Here is a 27,608-nt window from a genome sequence, read left to right on the forward strand (position 1 = left end):
GTCATATTTCGGTGTCATAGACACATACCAATTACAGTAAAATGAATTAGCTGTCTAGGCTAGCTTGGCTGAATCCGTAGTCTGACTAGGAGTAGCCTGCTCCGAATGTGGATGTCAGAGTTTTCTTTCTTCTGATATAGAAGTAGCCTACCGGTATTTAAGAATTCCTTGGGTAAAGAAAACCATAATAATTTGTGGAAAATTATTACTATTATTACTATTACATTACATTTGGCTGACACATGTTTAAGTGACTAACAACATGGTTAACAGTTTAAGCTTTTTAAATCAATGTTCTCAACAATTCTAGGACAATTAAAAGAAAAGGTCTAGTTTCTAGGTCTAGGTCTAGGTCTAATCTATTTACCATGACATTAACTTGTATACAGGAATTTTACACGTAGAATATGGAAGGTAACAGAGTTACCTGACACCTGAATGATTGATATAACACCATTATTTTCCTCTTACTTGTAGTACCCAACCTGAAATTAAATTGCTCCACAGCGACCTCCACAGGAATTCAGCTCAGTTTCACAGATGAGTTCCCGTGGTGCAAAATATGGATCAGAGTGCTTTCAATGGCCATGGTGCGCAGACCTCGCATCGCTTTATCTGAAAACACGCAGATATTGGAGTTCCGTAAAAGAGGTTTTTAAAAGTAGCTTGACAACTAAAATTTACGAAGAGTTATCCATCACATCGAGAGTTGTCTCAAAGTTAGAACCTCGAAATGGCATCACATTGACAGTAGCGTAATCTTAGAGCTGGAACCAGAAAGTTTTCACATATGCGAATCAAGGAAAGGTAAGTCAAGTAGGCCTACAGTTAGCCTATTTTCCCATCAAATCTTTCTCAGATGGATAGTGTTCTAATGACAGGAAAGAGACTAATATTCTAAATAGACAGAAATGGGATAGTTAAAAATGTTCTCTCGGATCTAAAGTGAAGTTTGATGTGGTAAATCATATGATAGGCTAGCCTTTATTATGTTAATACATGTCCTGTTGTTAGGTTATTTGTGTTATAGGATTTGATGATCTGTTTTACAAATGTGAGTACTAGGTAGGTCTAGCCTATTTCATTACCTTGTCCAAATATTTGGGAAATCCTGAAATGAGAAAACAATTTTAGGTTATAGGACATTAACTTTTTATTACCAGATTCAATACATTGATAGACCCGTAATGATGTTTTTGAGAATTTGTAGATTGTTTAGACCTATTTATCAAATAAAATTCAGAGGCCATGTTGACATCCCAGGATATATTTTGATATTTCTTCATACGACAACAGACATAAATTCGGTTGAGAATGCAGCCTTCACTACTTGTATTAATAATTGTGTGAATATTATGCACCCCAGACCAACCCCGCTGTGCCTACCCACAATGTCTTGCACAATGTTCCTGCATTTGACTAATGCAAAAGGTGTTTTTTTTTTATCATGCTTTATATCTTATGTAATATTATTCTGATGATGGAGTTAAAATGTTACTTGGAACACAACTGCCAAGGACTAGCCTATAAAAAGATTATTGCAAGTAGATTATAGCGATACTTCCATAATTCACGTCGAACAGAAACAAAATAGTCTACTGACCCATGTTAGAACATTGCATGAAAAGCAATGCCTATACATCAGATCAGAAATTAGTTTGTCATTTCGTGAAATTGAGTGCATAGGCCTATCTTCAGAGAAACTACAACACAGTTTTATAGTTTCATATATTTTGTGAAGTTCTTAAAAGAAAGCTCCTGACCAATCTGTCTGGTAGTTTATTGGTTACTTCAGTGTATTGTGCTTCCTGCAAAATTTGACCACCACACAAACAGAGATTACAGTGATCAAGCCATCCAATGGATTCTAGTCTCTTCTTTGGCGCCTAACAGGTGGAAGTAAATCTCTTGCGAGTCTTGTAAAGCACAGATTAACGCAAAGCCTGCAGCGTGCCTGCTGTTCAATCCCACACAATGCGCTTAAGAAGTTGATATCCTCATTTCGATTTCTCACACGGTGATTTCCACCTCTGCATCCTGCTGATGTCAGACTATTTATCATGCTCGTCATGTAAATTCGTCACTGATGTAATGGATAGGATATTATTAAGTATAGGCCTATGGTTAATGGTGAATTGCTACACCCAACTAGCCAAAGTAATATTTGATTGGCACATGCCTTTATTAGGCTATTGCATTAGATTATTTAATTTAAAGGGAATTCACCATTTTCAATATATAAGCAGGTAAAGGTGACAAAGGTGCAAAGTTCTTCTTGCGTCCTCTCTGAAGTGCCACTATTTTATATCATATTTGGGGTATACTTCTCAGTTACAGGCAAGATGACAGCTGTTGCCCTTAGGACTATTTCCCAAAATGTTATCATCATCAGACCTTGGGCTAGGGGATTTACTTGGGAATTGTGATCTTGTTTTACAACATCTGTCACAGCTAGGACCTTGCGTTTCATATGCTGTCACGCACAGGGCAGCACAAGATTATATCACATCTCAGAGAGAAGACTTGCGTGCAATTTCATTACCTTGTGTTTCATTTAATTTGCTTGTTCTTGTTTGACATGTTCCATTTTCTTTCAGGAGGAGTCCAGTGTGCTGAGTCTGGTCTCACCTGTTCCTCCACACCTACACCAGAGCATTTTTGATGTTGGTGTCAAACAACTAAGGGTCCAATGGGGGCTGTAAGAATCAACAGGTGAGCTTGTTGGGTGCATAGAACATCTGAAGTATTGTTTCCTCAGACCGTGTCCCAGAAAAGTGCTACGTCACTTAGAATTGACTTGTGAATGTGCCCAGGTTGTGGGTTGTGGGTGTAAGTAAAAAAAAGAGAAAGAAAATAAGAAAGGAGTCAATTTGAAGGGAAAACTCTCCCAAAGCCCCAAAGTAGCACTCTTCCCTTATACTCCGTAGTTTCAAAACTCACTGTTTATGACTATTCAGCGGATGCTGTCCTCTTTCATTTATCCTAGTTTTGCCGCTAACCTTGTGCCAAAATATAAATCATTACCTGTCTAGTGTGCTCAGTTCCAAAGTTTTGAGTTGATGTGGGTCATTTTCCTACACTGTCCGACTTTTAGAAAGGTCTTAGAACCAGTGTTCTTGCCCCAGAACTCCTAAAGACATTTAGGGCCTCGTTGATTAATGTGACTCTTCTTTTTGGATTAACACACTTACCTAATACCTAAAAATATTTGAGATGAAAATCATGATGAATTATATGAATGATGATTATTATGTAACTGATAAGAAAGAAGAAAAAACCTGTGCAACCATGTGCAAGAAACACATTCGTATGCAAAGTGCGGCCTTTTTTCTTCTTTTCTTGTTATATGTTTGGATCAGCACTCTAAAAAACGAAAAAGAGACTGTGTGAAGCCTGCTCCTACCACACAATTATTATGCAACAGCATGTCTCTTTGTGTGGTCTGTACTCCAACTGTTAATGAAAATATGTTTTGGTCTCTCTCTCTCTCTCTGTCTAGCAGATACAGCATTGTTGCATCAGATGATGACAATGTTAGAATGTCCAGGCTCCATAATGGGGCAGTGACCAGTAAGCGAGGCGAGAACGACACGGGCGGCCACCTGGCGCCCCCCCATCACCACCACAAGCCCAAACCCAGCAACGGCGTGACGCCCGTCAACACCGGCCGCTCCGGGGGTCCGCGGCAACGCTTCGTCAAGAAGAACGGCCAGTGCAACGTGGTCTTCGCCAACATGTCGGACAAGCCGCGCCGCTACCTGGCGGACATCTTCACCACGTGCGTGGACATCCGCTGGCGGAGCCTGCTGCTCGTCTTCACGGTCACCTCGCTGCTCTCCTGGCTGGTCTTCGGCCTGGTCTTCTGGGGCGTGGCGCTGGCTCACGGCGACGCCAACCCGCCGCGCGAGCTCCTCCGCCTGGGCCGCTGGCAGCCGTGCATCCTGCACGTGCACGGCTTCGTCGGCGCCTTCCTCTTCTCCGTGGAGACGCAGACCACCATCGGCTACGGCTACCGCTGCGTGACGGAGGAGTGCCCGGCGGCCGTGGTGACGGTGGTGGCGCAGTGCATCTTCGGCTGCGTGCTGGACACGCTCATGGTGGGCACCATCATGGCCAAGATGGTGCGGCCCAAGAAGCGGGCGCAGACGCTGCTCTTCTCGCGGCACGCGGTGGTGGCGCGGCGCGACGGCAAGCTCTGCCTCATGTGGCGCCTGGGCAACATGCGCAAGAGCCACATCGTGGAGGCGCACGTGCGCGCCCAGCTGGTGCGTCCCTACACCACGGCCGAGGGCGAGTACCTGCCGCTGCAGCAGGTGGACCTGGACGTGGGCTACGACGAGGGCCTGGACCGCCTCTTCCTGGTGGCGCCGCAGGTGGTGGTGCACGAGATCGACGAGCGCAGCCCGCTCTACGCCATGGGCCGCGCCGAGGTGGCGCAGGGCGACTTCGAGATCGTGGTCATCCTGGAGGGCATGGTGGAGGCCACGGCCATGACGGCGCAGGCGCGCAGCTCCTACCTGCCCACCGAGATCCTCTGGGGTCACCGCTTCGCGCCCATGCTCTACGAGCGCGGCGGGCGCTACCTGGTGGACTACGCCCGCTTCGAGGAGACCTACGAGGTGCCCGACATGCCCGCCTGCAGCGCCAGGGAGCTGAGCTTGTTGGCCGGCGGCGACTCGGGGAAGTCCTCGCCGCCGTCGTGTCCGGCGTGCCCGTGCAGGAGCTCCGCGGCCCAGTCGTCCCTGGCGCTCACGTCCAGCGCGTTCTGCTACGAGAACGAGGTTGCTCTGCACATGCAGGAGGAGGAGCGCGAGGTGCTGGACGATATCAAGGAAGAGACCCAAAGCCTTGTGGGCCGCGCGGAGAAGCAGAACGGGGGGCTGCTGTGTGTGCTGGACATGGATAACCAGGAGGAGGCCAGCAGGTTGCAGAAAGCGATTCCACCAGTACCGGTCATCCACAGAAGAAACTCCGCATTGTAATATCACACGTTTTTTTTTGGACACGCACACGGTCAGCAACAGAGACCTCTGTTCCAGTTACACTTTCTAGAGTCTGCTTGGAGTGCGCTTTCTTAATGTGAAATGGTTTAAGGTGGCTTCCAAAACAGCAGTCGCTGAATCGATCACCCAATTTCTCTTGGACTCATCATCTTGTCATAAACACTTACACCTGCTAGAGAATCAAACCGAGACCCTGAGAAGTTTTCCGCTCCATCGATGGCCACAGCCAAATGAAAATGCATTTTAATGTACAAACTAACGTCCCAAGGATCACCAAATTTGTCTGACACCTTGCATATCACAACCAGGTCAAAACTGAAATACAAGGAATATGGTAGTTAGAACTACATTACGTTGCCCATTCTATGTACTCTTGTAGCAAAACAACTGGAGGGGACATGAACGACGACACAGAAACGCACGTCCAGCCCCCACTTACATTCCTCTCAGTGGAAATGGCTTTTTCTTTTCAATTCATAGTATGTGGGACTTGGTCATATCTGAAAGCTCATTTATTAAAACCATTTCAAACAGCTTTTCCATATCAAATCCATCTGGCATACAGAAACAACCAAATAATGAAATCACAGCCACAAATGCATGGAAGTTGCGTACAAGATTTATGGTGGATTCCATGTCTACGGTAGATGGTGCTTATGTTTGCACGGTGTCTGGTTTGCGTGGAAACTGAGGTTTTTTTTTGTGGACACGCCGTCTGTCTATCCACTACAAAGACATAAACTCTGCACCTCGGCATTTGCAGCTTAACCTTAATCCTTTCAGATCATACATGTTCAGTGTAATTATACAAGGGTAACATTGCAGTGTGCAGAGTCATGAGGTTATATAGGATATTTATAAATGTGTGCTAACTCAGACAGTAAGAGACCTCTTTTCCTTAAAAATATAAAAGTAGTCTACAAGTCAAGCGGATCTTAACTATGCACCATTTCCTACTTTACCATGTTTCAAACATACATTTATCTTACATTTGTTGTCAGAATTAAGGGTCATTTTCAACTCACTACATTACTTTGTAGTGCTAATAATTGGCATTAATGGTAGTTAATTATTCATATTTGCTAATGACCGACTATGACATTTGCCACAGGAACTGGCATTTGATGACACAACATGAATGTTGATGCATTCAAAGCTCAGCCTCATGTTTAAACCTGAATAACTATTAAAGGACTTAATAGTTTACACAAAAGTGAGAACTGTTGTGTATTATAATAATATTTGTGCCTTACAATAATACTTTTTAAATACTTTTTCTTTTGAAGAACAATGAACAATCTTCACATTTATCACATGCAGCTAAACAGTTCTTTCTCTAACAGTGTTTTCAAGTGTGTAAAATTACAAGAACTCCTTAATCTACACTCTCATTGCTATTTTACGTAAAATTCTCTGGAAGCAGAGTTGAATTTGTCTCAGAATGTTGTTGTTAATCCACATCCACTTCTCCAAACATAGAATTGTGTCTCATCACTATGAGGTAGGTCATACAGGCGATGCCACTGAAGATTACACACACTATGGATTACAGTGCTACCTGGGATTATCATGAAACAAGACGTCATACACAGCCCTATGAGACACTGTGGTGCCCTCATGCACCTTGTGGATATTGTCAATGATTGTGCTTGCTGCCGATTGTGTCTCTACCATGTCAAAAAGAACTGGATGAGAAAATAATCTCTTTTTTTCCAGGAAATCTCCTTTAAAGCATGCAGTATTTAGATCATCAGAAACAAATGAAAAGTAGGTGTGACACTGGATATCTGATAATAACCATTGCTTTGCCCATTTACCATGGTAAACATGCAGTGAAGACTGACCTCTGCTGGCTACTTGCAACATTTAAAAAAAAAATGAATCTGGTCTGACCAGCTCAAATGTCACTGAAGGGTGATTTGGTGATTTGCAGTATTTACTGTAAATATGTTTTTTTTTTTCATTGCACAAAATGTCAGTATTTAATATGTATTTACATGATAGTGCTCAAAATATCCATAGTAAAAAAACAATGTGAGAACATAATCTCATTCAAGTGTCCAGCTCCTGTATCATCAAACTTTCGCAGCTCCTGTCATGAGGGTGGTGGGCTGGTCGTATGGCATCTTAGGACAGCTGGACATTGCACATCGTGAGGAATTCCCAGCTGTTCTCACGTATACAAGTAAGTCATTTAAAGATATTTCCACATGACCGTAACATATTTCTTTGGGTTTGGTCTTATGTGTCGACTCACCTGAAATACTCTCAGGTGTATTTCAGCCAATAGGCCTAATGAGTGACTTCATCCATCTGTTCCATTCTATTTTATTGGTGACACATCACAGTGTCACTATAAAAGCATCCAGTGAATGTCATCACAATGGTAACTAAAGGTATCAGTACAGTTTGTGCAGAAATAAATAGCCTACATATTGTATGTGTCGGTGCGCTAACACACAGGCTGTTTGTATGGGAGGTGAAAGAGGTTATTGGAGCATAATAATGTGGTTGACAAAGAAGTTAGTCATTTTGTGCTCCACCACAACAACTAGTCAGGGCAGAGATATTCCATAGGTTTCAACAGTCCAGATAGGCATCAAATATTGTATTGTATATCGTCCTAGATCCCAGAAGATTTTTTGAGATGATTTAAGTACTGTGGTTGAAAAAAGCATGTTGCAGCATGTGTTTTTGTTTTTTAGGTTTTATCATATGTCTCTTGCAGAGGACATCAGGTCTTCATTTTTCAGTAATGACAGAATGGGAAGAGAATTGAAATTGAGGTTGATTTATTACAAGTCAGTAGCAGTGAATATGAGTGGTTATGCACACATAAAGGACACTTTGTACTTTGTACTTTATGTACGGAAATTTTCTGTAGTTTGAAAGAAATACGTTGTGAGTGCAGATCATACATTATGAGAAAAATCACACAATGCAACAGGCATATCATTTCTTTCAGCACATGCCTATCTGCTTGTGAGGTTCTTGATCGTGTTCTCTTATGAAAGATACCATTTCAATAAATAGTTTTGATATACCCTCAACCTTTCTATAGGCTAAATGTTTCATATAAGGTAAAGTTCCTTCACTGTCCAGTCACTAACTTGTATTATATGTTCAAGAAAATACTGGGTTTCTGGGTTAGTGTTGTCCTTTCTCAGAAACACACCGTATGAAGTGAGTCATATTAAAAAGCCCTGCTAGCCCACAGAGGTCCTATTAGTATTGATTTATTGTTCCTCTGCAGGGGTGCTTCAACTGGGCTGTGCTCTCGATATCGAACGCCACATGCAGTCCCCCCATGCGTGACAAGCAACCATGGGTGTCTTGAAAGGCGCTTTATAAATAAAATGTATTATTATTATTATTATTACCGTATTATCGTGAGGTCCTTGCCAATACACAGCCCTAGCTTCAACAGGTATCTCCATCAGAGAATGCTATAGGGGGACACAAGTGACCTTGAGTGTCCTTCAGAGATGGGCTTCTCTGTATACAGTAGGCCTATCACAATCACTTTGCTTCAGGAGGCCTAAAAATCAAATGAAATTTCAATGAATGACTCAATGTTGAAACATGGATATATAGTTATGTTTTTCATCATGAAATAATTTGTCAATATTTTTGTTTAATCTACATTAGGATAAAAAGATGTTTCATGGCAACTGGCTAGGTCTGTTGGAGTGGACATATGATTTTTTTTTAGTTTTTTCGCAATATATGTATAAATATTTGTATAGGTTTACTTTGTATTGTTTACTTGTATTGTTTGTAGTGTTTATTTTCCCTTGGGTTAAAATGTCAAGCGCCTACCATGATCATAAAATATGATGTCCACCATGTCATTAACCTAGTATTACTATGGAATGCTTTTATATCAGATCATTTTGCATTACATAAGTGACAACATAAGAATATAATAGTTGGATCGCAGACATTTTACCACCTTGCAAATAATGTGACAAATTATTATTATTTTTCCTGACTGAAAGAGCACTTTCACGATATACTGGTCGGATCTGATGAATAAAGAAAGCACATACGTAGGCTACAGTATTTCTGGCTGGGGAAGAGAGGATTTCAAAGAAAGACTAATCCCCATCTAATCTCTTGAAACAAACCTTTCGTTCAGCTGTAGGAAAGCACTGTTTTGTGTTTTGCTCTGTATCATCAATAAAATAATGTTGGTCCAACTAAAATTACTTTTACTTTTATAACAGCCAAATACCAATGTGTTTTTCTTTCTTGCTGCTGCTGCATTCAAACATAAGGGATAATAGAAGAATGTGAATAGATTTGACTGCTAGTATTCTGCCAGTTCAGACATGCAGAGTTGCCATCCTGCAAGGAAAATATTGGGCTATTATTTTTTACATTTCTAATTTGTGTGCAGTGTCAGGGCTATGGTTAATTAATTCCCAGCTGGATAAATTAAAATAGGCCCATTACGTGGATAGTAAGACACGACCCTACCCCTGGGCGTCCTTGTAGATGACTATTGTTACACGGTCAACCGAGCTTGCTGCTGCGGATGCGCATACGATCCGGTGGGCAGGCTGAATGGGAAGCACTACCTGACGGGGGAATTAACTATTGAAGTACTTCGCTGTAGCACTACGAAACAAAACCCCTTATTTCAGCCCTTATAAATGCCTTACTTTTGACCTTAAAACCCTTCTATAAAAGTAGTTTTTAGGTAGAAATGTGCATAGATTAAGGGTTGATTAAGGAGAAAAGCCTACTGAATTTACTTACTTTTTCGATTTCCCTTAATTTCCTCTCTTAATCAAGGAATCCCTGAATTAATAAAATTAAGATATACTTATATGATTTTTAATTACCCCCTTAATCACAACAAATAATGGGAACCCCTGACTCGACACCTTAAATGTAGATTAAGGGGTCACTCCTTAAAATTACATTTAAGGTAAAATGAAGGGCTTGTTTAACAAAATAAAGGACCACTTAATTTAAATGAAGCGGGTTTGGTATGTTCAGGAGTAATTTAATGTACATTTGAGTACATTACGTTTTGTAGTGTAGCCTACTCTTTGAGTAGTCTTTATTTGAGTCATGTTAAAAGCTATTCAAGTTGTACACGTCTTGAACACGGAAAGTCTTCTGAACTGAAGTAGTGAACTGAACTATATGAACACAGCCTAAAACATACCTATAAATCTAATCTAACCCTCTAAGCAATTATTTACATATCTTGGGCTGCCTTAAATGAGGTGTATATGCCATTTTCCTGGGATAAGTCATGCGTCCAAGAATAGATCTTCCTGCATTCCCTACTGCATCCCCGTCTCGTGCTCTGATCTTGTCACCAACATCACAAGGATTTCCATCCTTTATGATCTCAATGTAACGGGAAACGTGACGTAGCACGCGGGTATGACGTCGACTAATCTTTACCCCCCCCTAAACACCGTTCATCTTGGGGCATCCGCAGCAACGTGACAGACGTAACGTGCGCCCCGCCACTGAGTGCCTGGGTATCCATGATTTTTTTCCCGGACACCCCCTCCTTCGCCTTCTGCGCGCCCTCTCTGCCTCAACTCTTCTCTGTCGTAGCTGTGCGTAGCCACCGTGTCAGCCAATAAGAGTCCGACCAGGGGGTTGGGTAGTACGAACGGACCACCATTCCGGCGCAGTGAGAAAGACGCGCTGCGCATCAAGGGCAGCTTGCAGGCTGGGCCGCTATTTACTTACAGACGCCGTGACAGCTTATCCTAGAAGTGTGCGTGAAAGGGCTGCGAAAGTCCACGACGTCGTTTAGCTTTTTCTTGTCCTTTCCATCTCCAGTGCTAGTAGTGTGACTGGTCAGCAAAAGTACAGCTAGCGTAATCCCTGATATTCTCAATCAAATTGTCGACGCAGCGAGGCGGATAGCCTATCTGTCTCTCTTTTGCGCCCTCGGCTTCACTGCTGACAGCCTGTAGAAGAGTATCCACGATGATTGCTGCACAGCTTTTAGCATACTACTTTACTGAGCTTAAAGATGACCGCACAAAAAAGGTAAGCAATTGGCGAATGCCGCTTGTATCACCATGGCAAATTCTGTCGAAATACTACAGCCATACCGGCCGGCTCATGTCCCTAGCATACTAATGCTCTTCCTCTGGGCGTTGCATGTACTATCTAACAGATATCTCTGAGAGGTCAAAATGGACATGAGTTTGAATGCAGTTTAACAGACCAGGCCCAGTCCTGGTGTTTTGACCGAAAGATAGGCTCTTGTATCCTGGGTGTGGACAGGAGCTTGTGGAGACGCGGAAGCAGACAGGTGTCTTGAGTCGTGAGTTCATCTTCACATCCAGCCCGCAGACCACGAATTGCTTGCTCAAAGGATTGACCGCGATTGGCCATTCCTGTTTCTCGAGAGCCGATTATTCACATGACTTTACGTTTCCCCCCCATAAATACAGGGCCGTATGTTTCATATTATTTTAATGAAACAAACGGAATACTTGCACTGGGTAATACGAATGAATAAGTTAAATGACTGTCCGACATTGAATCACTTAACCAAACATGATATCGTTGTCGTGATGTTTAAAGAGAAAGGCAGAATTAAGTGGAAATCGGGATAGTTGTAAATGAAGCATGCCAGACTGGTCTACGTGCAGATGGGCCATACCTCAGGTTCAGATGTTGCAGTGCAGATGTGATGGGTCATTAAGCGGGGTCTTATTCATTGGCCCAGAGTGACAGGAAATGATGCAATGATGCAGGATTCACAGGATTCAAGGATACATTTCCCACATACATGTGGATATGTTGCATGGCTGTCATGATTTTTTACACATGTACAGCATATTTTGTATGAAAGGTAATCTATTGTGAATGTTCCCACAATTAATTCAGTAGGCCCAGTTTATGGCCACAAATTGTTTTGTGATTGATGTTTCAAATATACACAGGAGAGATGTTAAATTACTCTTGCTAGGTAGGGGATTTCATACAGCGGCCAATCAACAACCAAGCTTATTTACCGTCAAAACCAAAATCACTAAAAATTTACTAACAAAAACATCACAACAGAACAGCCTTCAAGAGCATTTCACTGGGGTTATCAAGCAGGCACCTTTCCTCATAGGTGTTTCATTGAATTACGCCCACGAAACCTCCAGAATGCTCAGTGGTATCTGGTGTCCTAGACCCACCCCCCTCCACACTCATGATGGGTTTTCTGCCAACAAATACCGTCAAATATTATCTGTCAACAAATACCGCCAACAGTCTCTCTTATAATGTATTAAAATGATATTGTGTTGTGCCAACATACCAGGACTAACCTGTCCAACCTGTCTGTGCTTCCTCTTGTTTGTCGTTTAGATTGATAAGTACCTGTACGCCATGCGCTTCTCGGACGAGACGGTGCGCGACATCATGTGTCGCTTCAGGAGGGAGATGGAGAACGGTCTGGCCCGTGACACCAACCCCACCTCCAACGTCAAGATGCTGCCCACCTTTGTGCGGTCCATCCCCGATGGCTCTGGTAGGTACACAAAGGGCTTGGTGATGGCTCTCACACCAACGACAGCATCTCCGATGGATACTGACCCACTAGCTTAAGCACAGAAAGCACAGAAAATAGAGTCAGACCTGCCACAGTAGGACTCCTGTGGATGAGCAAATAGCCTTCACATTTTGATATTCAGCCATGTAAACAGACAAAGACTGCAACAGTCCACACAAACATTGGTTCCTGTGTGTGTTCCTGCATTAGAGGCAGAAGCTGTGATGGGGTTGGACCCTTTTTTGGAGGTGGCCCCTGTGTTTGAGGTTGGCTGGTCATATGGCATTTTGTCTCCATTGTTCTGACTAAAGCATGGTCTCAGTGTGCTTGTCATGTAGAGAAGGTATGTATTCAAAGAAGATCAAACATGTATACAAAATGAGGAAATGTATTTCTATAATGTATAAATGTTATTGTCCTATTTCACAGCAATATTTGATATTAGATGTGTAATCTATGGGATGCATTTAGGTTATGATAATGGGTATAGGACCTGTTGCACTCAATGCAGCAGTGTAACATGAGTTCTATACTACACACAAGTGAATGGAAACCCAAGAGCTTAAAATGTAATTTAGTCTAGCTTAAACGTGAATGAAATGCCCTTTTGTACATTGCTGAGGGGTCAGTTGCAGGAAGAAAACATTGTGTCCCATGGGAAATTAGAATTTAAACAATCCATACGAACAGCAGGTGTGATGGGATGTTTGGTCAGAAGTGGGGGTTCTATGAGTGGAGGGCTCTTGTGTGATGCTGAACACTGCCCCTGGGGAGTGAGTCTGAGTGGGGGCTGCTTTGTTTGAGACACACATAACTGCTGACCAGCTGCTGTCCACTTCCTTTTCGTTCCAGTTGACCCTACCCCACACCCCCCTCTCTCTCTCTCCGTCTTCATCTTGAGCTTTATCACTATCCCTACACCCCCTGACTCCTTTCATCACTGGATCAGGTGGAAAGGCTCGATGCTGTGAGTGGATTCTATGCGCATGCCAGAAGGATTGACCAATGGCCAGGCAGAGATCTAAATGGCAGTTGTCATTGCTAGGACTCCCAGAGGGGGGGGGGGGGGGGGGGGGGTGGTCACCAATACCAGCCGTTGCAATAAGGCTGCCCACAGATAACATTGTGAGGTCTGTGCACAGTAGTATTTGGTGGACAGATGGTCACTCCTACTCTCTGCTCAAATGCTAGAGTGGATGTGGTGGCTTTACTCTTGTGACACAATTTATACTCGAACACTTCAATGGCATCGACCTTTTTAGTGGCTTAATGGACCTATGGTGTGATTTGATGATTGATTGCAATCCTATATACAAGTCAGGATTTCAGAATGTGTTCCCATTCTGTTCACATTCCTTGCATGCACTCCTCATGGAAACATAATATCTTTTGTAGATTATTGCAAAGTGTTTGTTTTAGATAAAAAAAAAATCGGCTTTGCAAGCAATTACTCAATGCAGTGATTACCCAACCCATCTCAATATAAGAGGCCAATTAAATTGCACATGCCTGTGACATTTAGCAGTGCCCAGTGTACTTTCACAGTTTTGTAAGTATGGTAGCCATTATTATAATCTAGCTCTATAGTGCCTGAAAACTATCCTCAACTATGTGGAGACACAGTTACTACTCAGTTACACAGGAGCTACTGAAAATTAAATATCATTTAATAAGATAGTGTGAAAGTTAAGCTACCTTAGCATTTTTCAGCTCAGCACAGCATTGTACATCCAAGCAGCTCTTGGTATCCTGTCACTTAAATGCTAGCTTATCATTAGCCAGGCATTTACGTTGATTAGGAAATGTCATGTAAGCTCAACATTCCTGGTCCTTCTCTCTCTCCCTCCTTTCCTCACTCTCTCTGTCTCTCTCTTTCTCTCTCTCTTTCCTTTCCTCACTCTCTCTCTCTGTCTCTTTCTCTCTCTTTCTCTCTCTCTTTCCTTTCCTCACTCTCTCTCTCTGTCTCTCTTTCACTTTGTGTTGGCTGTGTGCCAACTGTATTCATTCTGGAGCAGCTCTCTCTTGGCCCTGTGCAAAAGGAGCTCAAATTACCTCCCCCTTGTTTGTAAGCACAGCCACCAGAGAGAAATATCGGCCGGCGATTGTCCCAAAATGCCAGGGGCCAGCCTAGCGTGACCGGGAAAGGGGGCCTTGGTTGGGAATGGAGGTTTGTGGCGCTGACTATAATCAAGTCTCACCTTTATAAATAGACTGAATCACACAGCAGGGGGAGACGATCCACTTGAGACTCTCAGACAGAGTACAAGCCATAGGTCAATCTTAAACCCATGGCAAAATCACCAGCTATTTTTAACCACTCACATCTGACTATGGATTAGGCAATGCATATCTACAGCGCTTAGCGAATCAGATCCGTTTTTAAACTACACAAATCAGTATTGATCAGAATATGAAGTCATATAAATGAAATGTTTATATTTGTTAATCGTGTCATGGATTTCTGTCTGTTCGACAGAGAAGGGAGACTTCATAGCTCTGGACCTGGGGGGCTCCAACTTCCGTATCCTGCGCGTGAAGGTGTCCCACGAGAAGAAGCAGAACGTGCAGATGGAGAGCGAGGTCTACGAGACCCCGGAACACATCATCCACGGGAGCGGAACGCAGGTACAGAGCGCCTTGCCCGGCCACAGCTCACGTGCGCCCACTACGTGTCGCCGGTGAAGTCCAGACACCTGCCAGCCACATGTGACCTATCAGCAAGTATGTGGCGAGACCAAGTGGTTAGTGGCCACCTGCCGTCAGCATGGTGGTGTTTACGTGCCTGCCTCATACTGCTACTGTGTATCCGCCCCCCTGCACCCTGTGGGGATCCACGAGACAGTGACAGTGCAATAGTATGTGTAATAGTATTCTAATGAAATACTGTTGCAAAATAAAGGCATGGCCCATGAATTCAATATAACATTGGACATAAAACAATTGCTCAAGGACATTGTCTGTGATATTATTTAGATTTTGATTATTTACGCATATAAAACGCATTTTTAGCCAAAGCGACTTACATATGTCAACTATATTACAGGGATTACATTGTCCCCGGAGCAACTTGGGGTTAAGTGCCTTGCTCAAGGGCACAACAGTGGAAGCCGGAATTTGAACCGACAACTTTCAGGCTACTGCCCGCTAGCCCAGTTCCTTAACCACTACACTACCACCGCCCCCATTTAGATATTTAGATGCGTATGGAGTGTCTGTATTCAAAATAGATTCAACAGTGAGACACTGTTGAAATTAGAACAGTACTGTTGCATGTACTTTGTATCTGGTGAAGTAAAAATCTATAAAAATGCAACCATAACTACCTTTCATTGGTTGAAGTGAAGGCTGACCGAAATAAAAGCCTGTTGTACAGGAAGAGCTCATTAGTGTGTTTGTTTGTGCAGCTATTTGACCACGTGGCAGAGTGTCTGGGGGACTTCATGGAGAAGAAGAAGATCAAGGACAAGAAGCTGCCCGTGGGGTTCACGTTCTCCTTCCCCTGCCAGCAGACCAAACTGGACGAGGTGGGCAGACCCACGGGGTCCATTTAGCCAACACCAGGTCTTCAAAAGATCACTGCACCACTGTGGTGGTGGGGAAAGAGTCAGGAACGCTCTTGCCGGAAAAAAAAAGTTTGCTGACCTGTGGTATGTATGCGTGTGTGTGTGTGGTGGTTGCAGGCAGTGTTGGTGACGTGGACGAAGCGCTTCAAAGTCAGTGGAGTGGAGGGCATGGATGTGGTCAAGCTTCTTAACAAAGCCATCAAAAAACGTGGGGTAAGTGTCTGGGCCCTAGGGGTACGGGGGGGGGGGGGTCATTTTCATTATTTGACTTATTCATTTCATTATTTGACTTATTCATTTCATTATTTGACTAGTAGATGGAACACTGTTGTTTTATGTAAGCATGCTTTAGGGTGACTATCTCTCTCAGATTCAGAGAAACAAAAGTCACTAAAGTGAGTGTCTCCACAGGACTACGATGCGGACATCATGGCGGTGGTCAATGACACTGTGGGAACCATGATGACGTGTGGCTTTGATGACCAGCGCTGTGAAGTTGGCATCATCATAGGTCAGTCACTTCCTGTTGGTGAAGACTGCAATACCAGTGCACACACAGTGCACTCACCTTGTGTTGAATCTGCACAGTACTGTGCACCATGGAGAAACCCGAGCATCCTAATGAGATTGCTATGTCATGCATCTGTTGCCTTTTAGGGGACCCCTTGGGATGCATTAACATGCACGAGAGGATGCATGTTATCACATTACAAAAGATTGTGTAACATATGTTTGTTGTTGTTTGGTGGAGGTTAGTGAGGTCCCACTTTCCATGTGAAGCACTTTGAGTGTTGAGAAAAGCGCTATATAAATGTAATGTTGAGTTGTAAGTCATAATGGTATTTACGTCTCTTGAACTATACTATCATGAAATTATATGTATATTTATGTAAATATCGTATATGCATTTCAATATAATGATACGTGTCAGACCCAACAGGAAGCTGATATTGGGTGTTGGGGTTGTAGATTTGATTATGCAGTGCATATTGAATTACAGTAGTGCATATTGAATTACACTAGTGCATATTGCATTACAGTAGTGCATATTGAATTACAGTAGTGCATATTGAATTACAGTAGTGCATATTGAGTATACGAGCCTACTTCAGTCCATCAGCCCGACCATCGCTCCAGCTATCACACATGTGATCAATGCCTCGCTAACCTCCGGCACATTTCCAACAGCGTTCAAAATGGCCCGGGTAACACCGTTACTTAAGAAAGCTTCTCTCAACCCTGCTCAAGTCGAGAACTACCGCCCTGTCTCACTACTGCCTTTCCTATCCAAAGGCATTGAACGAGCAGTCTCCAAACAGGTCTCTGACTTCCTTTCACAGAACAACCTTCTGGATCCAAATCAGTCTGGGTTCAAAAGCGGCCACTCTACCGAAACGGCTCTGCTGTCTGTAACAGAAGCCTTAAAAGAAGCCAGGGCGACCGCTCGGTCATCAGTACTCATTCTGCTTGACTTATCGGCTGCCTTTGACACGGTTAATCACCGTATCCTTCTCTCTATACTCGCTGACATGGGAATCTCCGGTTCTGCTCTCTCCTGGTTTGAATCCTACCTCACAGGACGCTCGTTTAACGTATCATGGCTTGGTCAGCTATCCGCACCTCACCATCTCACCACAGGGGTCCCCCAGGGCTCAGTGCTGGGCCCCCTCCTCTTTGCTATCTACACCACCTCCTTGGGACAGATTATCCGTTCGCACGGCTTCTCATACCACTGCTATGCAGACGACACACAGCTCTATCTGTCCTTTCCACCTGACGACCCCCTGGTTTCAGCACGGATCTCGGATTGCCTTTCAGACATAGCTACATGTATGAAGGCACACCACCTCCAGCTGAACCTCTCAAAGACTGAACTGCTGGTCATCCCAGCTAAACCTACCATACACCACGACATCAACATCAAATTTGACTCCCTGTCTGTTTCACCGACCAGGACTGCAAGAAATCTAGGAGTTGTTCTTGACAACCAACTAAACTTCTCAGATCATGTTGCCTCAGTCGCCCGGTCATGCCGTTTTGCACTCTACAACATACGGAAAATCAGGACTTACTTGACCCAAGATGCTACCCAACTTCTGGTTCAGGCAATAGTCATCTCACGACTCGACTACTGCAATGCCCTCCTGACAGGTCTCCCAGCCTGCGCAGTGAAACCACTTCAGATGATCCAGAACGCGGCGGCGCGCCTGGTCTACAACCAACCCAAAAGGGCACATGTTACCCCGCTGCTCATCCAGCTACACTGGCTACCTATGGCGGCCCGCATCAAATTCAAGTCTCTAACGCTTGCCTACAAAGTAGTCTCCGGTTCTGCTCCCACCTACTTGAATGCCCTCATACAGACTTACACTATCTCCAGACCGCTGCGCTCCTCTGACGAACGATGTCTAGCTCTACCACCGGTACGCTCAAGCCAATCCAAACTTTTCTCATCTGTTGTTCCTCGTTGGTGGAACACACTGCCAGTTCCTACAAGGGCAGGGACATCCTTTTCTACTTTCAAAAAACTCCTGAAGACCCAGCTCTCAGAACATCTACTCTCATAGCAACACTTACAACAAGTCTTACTGATCCTAGCACTCACCAACCGTTTTAAACTGACAAGTAACTGTTAAAAACAGCACTCACCGACGCACTTATTCTTACTGTACTCTAATGTTTTTTAAACTGTCCTAAAATTGTGAGAATTGTTCTAAAACTTACTGTTTACCATGTTGTTAGTCGCTTTGGTTAAAAAGCGTCAGCCAAATGTAATGTAATGTAATATTGCATTACAGTAGTGCATATTGAATTACAGTAGTGCATATTGCATCAAATGTGCTGTCCCCCCAGATAAGGGCCCCATGTGTGCTGTGGTGGGAGGCAGTGGTGACGTGAGCGCCTCAGTCATCGTTGTCACATGACTCTCCCCTTTAGGCACGGGCACCAACGCGTGCTACATGGAGGAGCTGAGACACATCGACCTGGTGGAGGGCGACGAGGGGCGCATGTGCATCAACACGGAGTGGGGAGCGTTCGGGGACGACGGCTCGCTGGAGGACATCCGCACCGAGTTTGACCGCGAGATTGACCGCGGGTCCCTCAACCCTGGCAAACAGCTGTAAGCAACTGGGCACTGTCAGCGGGATTATGAGTGGCCGTAAATGACTACTCTCGTCCAAACACAGATCACTTTAGTGTTCTGGTTTTAGTTATGAATGTCTAGACATGCAGATCCTTATGGGAGTTTGCTGCAATGCACATGGAAAGTCACTGAAGCAAATAATCCTAGTAACTCCCATTACTGTTTTAGTAACTTTAGAAAAAGAACACTTTATCATTAAGTTGAGTGTGGTGAGTTTGTCAGATATATTTGATGAGTTGATAGTAAGGATGTGTGTGTGTGTGTGTGAATGTGTGTGTGTCCGTGTGTGTGTGTGTGTGTGTGTGTGTGTGGCAGCTTTGAGAAGATGGCGAGTGGGATGTACATGGGGGAGCTGGTCAGACTGATTCTGGTGAAGATGGCCAAGGAGGGTCAGCTGTTTGAGGGACGCATCACCCCGGAGCTCCTGACCAAAGGCAAGATCGAGACCAAGCACGTGTCTGCCATGGAGAAGTAAGTTCATTTTGTTCAGTGGGTCATTTCACAAATGCAAATGAAAATAAATACATTTAGTAGATTGAGAATAATTTATTCTGAATACTAGAACATCATTATAATTAGATAGATAGACTTCACACAACATAGAAATGCACCAACAGATGTTTGCTTCCATGAAACTTCTTCAGTTCCCTAAGGAAGTAGAGCCTTTTTATTATGTTAGTGGAGTTTATTTCCCATTTCAAATAGTTTCTGATGTACGAGCCAGGAGTCTGTCAAGGTTATGGGTTGCTCACATATATTATCTGGGGGAGGTCCAGAACTCCCAGTTGACCGATTCTTGTCTTTCGATTTGATTCGTCTTGCGATTTCCAGGAGCAAAGAAGGCCTGAGCAAAACCAAGGAGGTCCTGACGCGTCTGGGCGTGGAGCCGTCGGAGGAGGACTGCGTGGCCGTGCAGCACGTCTGTACCATCGTGTCCTTCCGCTCGGCCAACCTCATCTCCGCCACGCTGGGAGCCATCCTTAGCCGCCTCAAGGACAACAAGGGCGTGCCGCGCCTGCGCACCACCGTGGGCATCGATGGGTCACTCTACAAGATGCACCCGCAGTAAGTGCGCTGAAGGGAGGGCCGATGGAACTGCCACTGTAGTGGTTCAGTAGTATTGGATGCAGTGGCTAAGGAGCTGGGCTAGCGTGCAGTAGCCTGAAAGTTGTGGGTTCAATTCCCGGCTTCCACCATTGTGCCCTTGAGCAAGGCACTTAACACTCAGTTGCTAGGGGATGAATGGCCCTTGTAATATAATTTACATTTGTAAGTCGCTTTGGATAAAAGCGTCTGCTAAACGAATTAAATGAACTAAATGTAAATGCAAAACTATTGCATGACATTGATAACACCCTTCAGAAGAATATTTTCTCTGCAGGTAATGGGTGCTAGTAGTATTCTAATCCAATATATATAGAAACTACTGTATCTACATTCACTTGTTCACCCATAGGTATGCTTGACTTAAAGTGGCCGTTGTCCTGGAATCCCTATAGCGGAGGTTCCGTGTGAGCTCTGGATAAGGGCTAATGGATAAGGGCTTAGAGCCATCAGTGACATAGAGAAGCATGGAGGAGATGGGAGGTCTGTCAGTGCCAGAGAGTGTGGCATAGTAAGCAGGCAAGGAGGGTTTAAATCTCCTAGAAAGCAAAAGTGGGGTGAGTGATGGCTGCCCTAAGAAAACATCATTTAGCATATGGTCTCTTTCCCCATGACCCATGACTGATTATGGAGGTTAGTACTCATAGGCAGCTTGGTGCTCATTAGCAGAGTTAGTGGATGGTTGGTAATTTCAGAATATCAGCCTTGCACTACAACAGAGTTACAGGCATAGATATAGATATTCTATATTCTTTTGTATATCTATGGTTACAGCCCATAGCAGGCTACCATGAGTTTCACCACTGGCACATTTAACCCATCCTGTGCCCATGCAGGTATGCCCGACGCCTCCACAAGACCGTCCGCCGCCTGGTGCCCGACTCCGACGTGCGCTTTCTGCTCTCGGAGAGCGGCAGTGGCAAGGGCGCGGCCATGGTGACCGCCGTGGCGTACCGCCTGGCCGACCAGACGCGGCAGATCGCCCAGACGCTGGCCGAGTTCCGCCTGAGCAAGGCCCAGCTGCTGGAAGTCAAGAAGCGGATGCGCATTGAGATCGAGAGGGGCCTTGGGAAGGACTCGCACAGCACCGCCACTGTCAAGATGCTGCCCACGTTTGTGCGCACGACCCCCGATGGGTCAGGTGAGTGGACAGTAGCTGCACAAACGTGAACAGTGAAATGTGAACAGGTTTTATTACCTTTAACGTTGTATTAAACACAACCATATGCACATTTCAGAGTTGTAGATGGGGGAGAATGTAAGCAAATTACAATAGATAGAAAGGGAGAACATAACCTGAGGTCAAATTGGGGATGATAAACACATACGAAGCATCCAAACACCTGGTCCCATCACCTGCTTTAAAGTGTTTAATCAAGGAGTAGTGTCTGTTCCACCTGTGCCATGCCTTCTCCTGTTCCTTCCACCCACACTACCAGTGTGACTGTGAGCCAATTACCAGATTAAGATGTGTGGCATAGAGTAAACGACTGAAGAGGGCTTACTCTGTCTAGTCCAGGAATCCCCACCGTTCAAGGACGTAGATGTGTTACGTGTGAATGTATTTAGTTACTTAAGTTTTTAGTGTAGTTACTGTTCTTCCGAGTCATGTGTGTTTTCTCAGTGTTCCTCAGGATTCTCTGGGAGGTGTAGTGTAGTGCTGAAAAAAACCTACAGCGCTCTGGTTGTTTGGCTACCAGAAAGGAGTGGGATTGTAGATATCTTGTGCACCCAATCTGAATAATGCAGTTATCCAAGAGATTCAATCCCCTGCCAAAGAGGCAGAGAGGCTGTAACTCAACCCGTCCCATGAGCACAACTCTCTCTCTCTATCTCTCTTTTTCTCTCTCTCTCTTTCTCTCTCTCTCTCCCCACATACACACACACACACAGCTGCTTGATTGTGGTCCAAGCTAACTTAATCTATGCTAATTTACATTTAGTGTGTTTTTGGTGGCTTATTTTAAAAGGGCAGTGAAGCATGTACGTTCCAACAGCATGGTCTCTCTCCTGGTCTCCTGTGCTCACATGTCCCTACCTTCCCGTCCCCTCTCAGAGAACGGAGACTTCCTAGCTCTGGATCTGGGTGGGACGAACTTCAGGGTTCTGCTGGTGAAGATCCGCAGTGGCAAGAGGCGAACCGTGGAGATGCACAACAAAATCTACGCCATCCCCATTGAGATCATGCAGGGCACAGGAGAAGAGGTAGAGTATGTGCCGAGTCATCTCACTGCCACTGTCCTAGAGTCTAGACCACTGTGGGCTGTGCCAAAAGCAACAACAGACCACTTTAATGATGATTATATATTACTCATAGTAATGTTCAGTTGCCCTAGAGACATTATTCAGACTGAGCTACTGCCAAATGGAGTCTGGCCATCGGCTAATTAGATGGCAAGACAAATTGGCTCTTAGCATTGAATAGCTTTGTAGCCACCTCTTTTCGTAAACCCATCAGACGAATGTAAGATACTTTGATATTTTCTTCAAATGGGAAGAGGTCATTAGGTTCTCTGTCTGCCTCCTGCCAGAATTTTCTGATATATTTTGTTTTGTAATCTTTATTTGAGACAAACATTAGTGGGCTTAGCAGTTTTGCGTTAGATCCTCGGCCACACTCACCAGTGCGTTTGTTCCTCCCAGCTGTTTGATCATATCGTGCACTGTATCTCCGACTTCCTGGACTACATGGGCATGAAGAACGCCCGCTTACCGCTGGGATTCACCTTCTCCTTCCCCTGCCAGCAGAAAAGCCTGGACGCAGTGAGTACTCCTCATCCCCACATATGTATGTGTATGTATATGTATATATGTATATGTACTGTATATGTATGTAAATGTATATGTATGTAGATGTATGTCAGTGCCCTCTTTAGCAAGCATTTAGGGACCAACACTGAATTATACTAATTCTAAAAAGAAAAAAAAACAGGCAAATAAATATAAATTATAGTCATATTTTACTGTAATTGCAATTTCCATACCCACTATACCACTATTATACTGTTTTACTTAATGAATTATATCTAGCACACTAAATTAATGTATGAAGTACACTTCATTAATGCATAGTAGACTTCATTAATACATAGTACACTTCATTAATGCATAGTAGGCTTCATTAATGCATAGTAGGCTTCATTAATGATCACAGTGTTGGGTTTCAAGGCCATGTAAGTGAAGCTCTGAGAGTGTAAGATGCCCCTTGCAGGGTATCCTGGTGACCTGGACTAAAGGCTTCAAGGCGACGGACTGTGAGGGGGAGGACGTGGTCGAGCTCCTCAGAGAGGGCATCAAGAGGAAGGAGGTGAGTAAGCTGCACAGAGAACACGTAGCACCGCGTCTGAGGCCTACAGACGTACACATTACACATACACATTTTGTAAAAAAACAAACAAAAAAACAGATTACAGATACATATTAACACAGATTACAGATACATATTAACACAGATGACGCATACATGTTAACACACCCACCATCACATAGTTCACTCTTGAGAGACCTCAGCCAAAAAATAATGCCACATGTCTGTTTAGCATTCTCTACTCTCATATCATTCCCACACACGGTTCTTTAAAATCCTACTCATGTCGTAACATTCCATTGTAACCTCCACGATAATTTGGGTGTGTGCATTAAGTGTTTTTTGTATTGATACTATTTTAACTGGATTAAAATTTCCTCAACCTCAATTTTTAGATGGAAGAACCAGTAAGTATTGTAAAAGCAGAAAATGATTGAATTAACTGAGCGAGACAGGTAAAAGTCAATCAAGCCGTTTGTGTGAATCTTGTTGAAAGAGCATGGCTGAATTAACATTGCAGGTTGCCCATGGTAAAGGTGAAACCCAGCCTTGATTGGCGGAAATCTGTATTCGTGTCTGAAGTGGTGTTTGCTACTGACTGATCCAGTATGGAAGGGGTTGATAACAGTACCCTGTTAGTGTGTGTGTATTTTTTTTTATTTGAAATAAAGAAAATGAAACTAAACAATGCTGCCTGTATCAGCAACAGCCTACATGCATTAATGTTACTCTGTGATATTTGTTTTGGCATCCATTTTGATTTATGAAATCACTCAAGATCCCTGTATTTTTGGACTTGTTATTATTATTTGATTGAGCCATACATGGGTGTTTGTTAGCCACATTAGCCACAGTTTTATATCAGTTTTAATGTTAATAGGTTTTCATCTAGTCTGACACATAGGCATCGTTGTGTGGGAATGGTCTATGCATTCAAATCTCAGCTCAGCTAAGGTGATGTGATGTTTCGATTGGGCCTGAAATTTGCTTTGATCTTGTGCTTGATTTGAAGTGTGGGGTGTTAAAAATATATCGCTGACATATTGAGTTGAGTGCAGTTGTTCTGTGTTTCTGAGTCAGAATGTTTTGTTTTTCATCAAGGAATTTGACCTGGACGTAGTAGCCATTGTTAACGACACTGTGGGGACCATGATGACCTGTGCCTATGAGGAGCCCACTTGTGAAGTCGGTCTGATTGCAGGTAAACCTCTTAGCTCCCATGAATGGGTGACCTTCAATTTGTGTGAATTTGTACTATGGATGTTGTCTCTGAGACTTTGTTATTGGCTGTTTAGATTGCCATCGCCTTAAGTATTCAGGGCTATTATAAACCATAAAAGAGATGTTTAGCTGATGATGGCCAGGTTCAGAATTATTTTAGTTTGTACATCAGACAGTTGATGGCTGGGGTACCTATTTTTTTTCTGAATTTGATCGAACCCCTTGTGTTTGTGGCATCATTAGGAACTGGCAGTAACGCCTGCTATATGGAGGAGTTGTGTAACATTCAGACTGTGGAGGGAGACGTGGGCCGCATGTGTGTTAACATGGAGTGGGGCGCCTTTGGGGACAACGGATGCTTAGACGACATCCGCACCCAGTACGACCGGGCAGTGGACGAGAACTCACTCAATGAAGGGAAACAGAGGTCAGTCTGAATCCATTCACTCGGGAGCCTCCTCATTCACCTGCTGAGTGCTCAGTACAACTGTATCTGACCTTGTGGTTTTCCTCAATTCCTTGATTCTCTGGACATTGCAGATATGAGAAGATGTGCAGTGGCATGTACTTGGGGGAGATTGTGCGAAACATCCTCATCGACCTGACCAAGCGTGGATTCCTGTTCAGAGGTCAGATCTCAGAGACTCTGAAGACCAGGGGCATTTTTGAAACTAAGTTCCTCTCACAGATTGAAAGGTAAGTCATTCTTTCAGAAAACCGAGACAGAAAAAATTGTGTAAGCTATGAGCTGTAGAAAGCCAGGTATTCCTCACCTCAACCAAACAAATTGAAATGGTGCGGTCACTATAAATTGTCAAGTCCAGTCAAGTCAAGTCAAGTTTATTTATATAGCGCATTTCATACACAGAGGTCATTCAATGTTCTTTACATAAACAAAAGCAGACAGTAATAACAAATAAAAACATAAAAGGGCATTAGTGAAAGAATAGTACATAATAATACATAAAACGCACAAGGTAAAATCATTTAAAAATAAAGAATAATTAAAAAAGACAAAATAAAAGACACAAGGTAGAATAATTTTCTTGTATATTTGCAGTGTCGCTATTAGCAGTCAAACGTAAAATCAGTCAACGTTATATAATTGTTTCACTGACACTACTGGGCATTGGCGATGATTACCGGTTATTAACTCCATCTGTCATCTCGGTGACTCTCTCTCTCTCTCTCTCTCTCTCTCTCTCTCTCTCTCTCTCTCTCTCTCCAGTGACCGCCTGGCTCTGCTCCAGGTCAGGGCCATTCTGCAGCAGCTGGGGCTGAACAGCACCTGCGACGACTCCATCATCGTGAAGGAGGTGTGCGGGGCTGTGTCCCGTCGTGCTGCCCAGATCTGCGGTGCGGGCATGGCTGCGGTGGTGGACAAGATTCGGGAGAACCGGGGCCTAGACCACTTGGATATCACCGTAGGAGTGGACGGCACGCTCTACAAACTGCATCCACAGTGAGTGATTTAGCAGCATGTCAAGAGAGTGCAGCATGGTGGATGCGCACCCTTGTATGTTCAGTGAAGGCAACATGAAGCCAGAACATTTGTTAACTAGTTGTTTAACCTGGTGTCCTGCTTTTAAAGGTCAATATCACTCACTAGTACCATTTCTCCGTTCATTTAGCTTCTGAGATATGATCTACCAACGCATCACTGCTTTAGAACTTTTTTATTACATTAGAAGTCCTCAAATTACACTAAGATACATTTGTGTTGCCATTGCCAATTTCGATTGTAATTGCAATTTTAATTGAGATATATTTTGATTTGATATCAAAAGCAGTTAGTTGTCAGTAAAATTGCATGGGGAAATAAACCTGAGAAAACAAAATGCTGGTCATTTTAAGATGGTAAGGATGTGTTTTGCACCCATCAATAGCTAATAAAAGCAGCAGACTGCCAGTGCTGGCCAGGATGTGTCGCACCTCTGTATATAATACACAATTATAAGGCCTATGAAATACTTTCACACTGACAGAAAGTGGTTTTCGAAGTACAGTAGTTGTGGGCCACCTGTAGCAGAGCTAGCTAGTAGACCGTGGGTTTAGGCCAACTACATGAAAAATGTCATTTCAATGTTATTTTAGGTAGTCCCCTACAAATACTTAAATGATGTCACTTCCTGCTCTGTGCCTCACAGCTTCTCCAGGATCATGCAGCAGTCGGTGAAGGAGCTTGCCCCGAAGTGCGACGTCACCTTCCTGCTCTCCGAGGACGGCAGTGGCAAGGGTGCTGCCCTCATCACCGCCGTGGGCTGCCGCCAGAGGGAGCTAGAGCGCCAGCAGCACAACTGAGGTTCTCGGGCCGCCGACCAGCCTACAAGCCGGCCCCGCGGGGGCCAAACGCCCGCCCGCCCGCCCGCCCACCACCGACCCTCCATGTTCCCAGGGAGGAGTTTTCCACTGTAGCCGCGGCTCCACCACTGCCCCCCGCTCCCAACTAACAGCCCGAGCAGAGAGAGAGAGAAGACCGATGACATCAATATGAGAGAGAATCTCAGAAATATTTACCTTTGTATTTATTTTGCATTGCACTAAATATACAATTTTAGCAGCATTTGTAAAGTTTCCCCCAGTAAGCTTTTATTGTCAAGTATAGATAGATAGATAGATAGATAGATAGATAGATAGATAGATAGATACTTTATTGATCCTCAAGGGGAAATTCAAGAATTTGAATTCAAGAAGTATCTAAGTGTTTGGAAAAATTCATGTACTGCCAACTTTTGTT

The 27,608-nt window shown here is 44.0% G+C and overlaps 2 protein-coding genes across 6 annotated transcripts; both read left to right on the top strand.

The window, feature by feature from the left end:
* Positions 1–83: 83 nt before the first annotated feature.
* Positions 84–5,537, top strand: LOC121718156 (ATP-sensitive inward rectifier potassium channel 12-like). 3 transcript variants are annotated; one of them, XM_042103027.1, is made up of 3 exons: positions 84–1,431; positions 2,598–2,712; positions 3,500–5,537. In XM_042103027.1, the coding sequence occupies exons 2-3, from the start codon at positions 2,690–2,692 to the stop codon at positions 4,980–4,982; spliced, it is 1,506 nt and encodes a 501-aa protein (XP_041958961.1). In that variant the 5' UTR covers positions 84–1,431; positions 2,598–2,689; the 3' UTR covers positions 4,983–5,537. The 3 variants fall into 3 exon arrangements, with proteins under 3 accessions (XP_041958961.1, XP_041958960.1, XP_041958962.1); XM_042103026.1 differs by having other exon boundaries at positions 84–807; XM_042103028.1 differs by having other exon boundaries at positions 84–2,712; positions 3,503–5,537.
* A 4,928-nt stretch (positions 5,538–10,465) lies between these two features.
* Positions 10,466–27,468, top strand: LOC121718144 (hexokinase-1). 3 transcript variants are annotated; one of them, XM_042102996.1, is made up of 19 exons: positions 10,468–11,027; positions 12,348–12,510; positions 15,008–15,156; positions 15,936–16,055; positions 16,212–16,307; positions 16,506–16,605; positions 19,032–19,215; positions 19,555–19,710; positions 20,071–20,304; positions 21,180–21,484; positions 22,400–22,548; positions 22,987–23,106; positions 23,555–23,650; positions 24,046–24,057; positions 24,752–24,851; positions 25,115–25,298; positions 25,412–25,567; positions 26,100–26,333; positions 27,019–27,468. In XM_042102996.1, the coding sequence occupies exons 1-19, from the start codon at positions 10,965–10,967 to the stop codon at positions 27,170–27,172; spliced, it is 2,775 nt and encodes a 924-aa protein (XP_041958930.1). In that variant the 5' UTR covers positions 10,468–10,964; the 3' UTR covers positions 27,173–27,468. The 3 variants fall into 3 exon arrangements, with proteins under 3 accessions (XP_041958932.1, XP_041958930.1, XP_041958931.1); XM_042102997.1 differs by lacking the exon at positions 24,046–24,057 and having other exon boundaries at positions 10,469–11,027; XM_042102998.1 differs by lacking the exons at positions 21,180–21,484; positions 22,400–22,548; positions 22,987–23,106; ... (5 more) ...; positions 26,100–26,333; positions 27,019–27,468 and adding an exon at positions 20,696–20,850 and having other exon boundaries at positions 10,466–11,027.
* The last annotated feature ends 140 nt before the right edge of the window (positions 27,469–27,608 follow it).

The sequence above is a fragment of the Alosa sapidissima genome, chromosome 9 (assembly GCF_018492685.1).
Source record: "Alosa sapidissima isolate fAloSap1 chromosome 9, fAloSap1.pri, whole genome shotgun sequence".
Lineage (NCBI taxonomy): Eukaryota > Metazoa > Chordata > Actinopteri > Clupeiformes > Clupeidae > Alosa > Alosa sapidissima.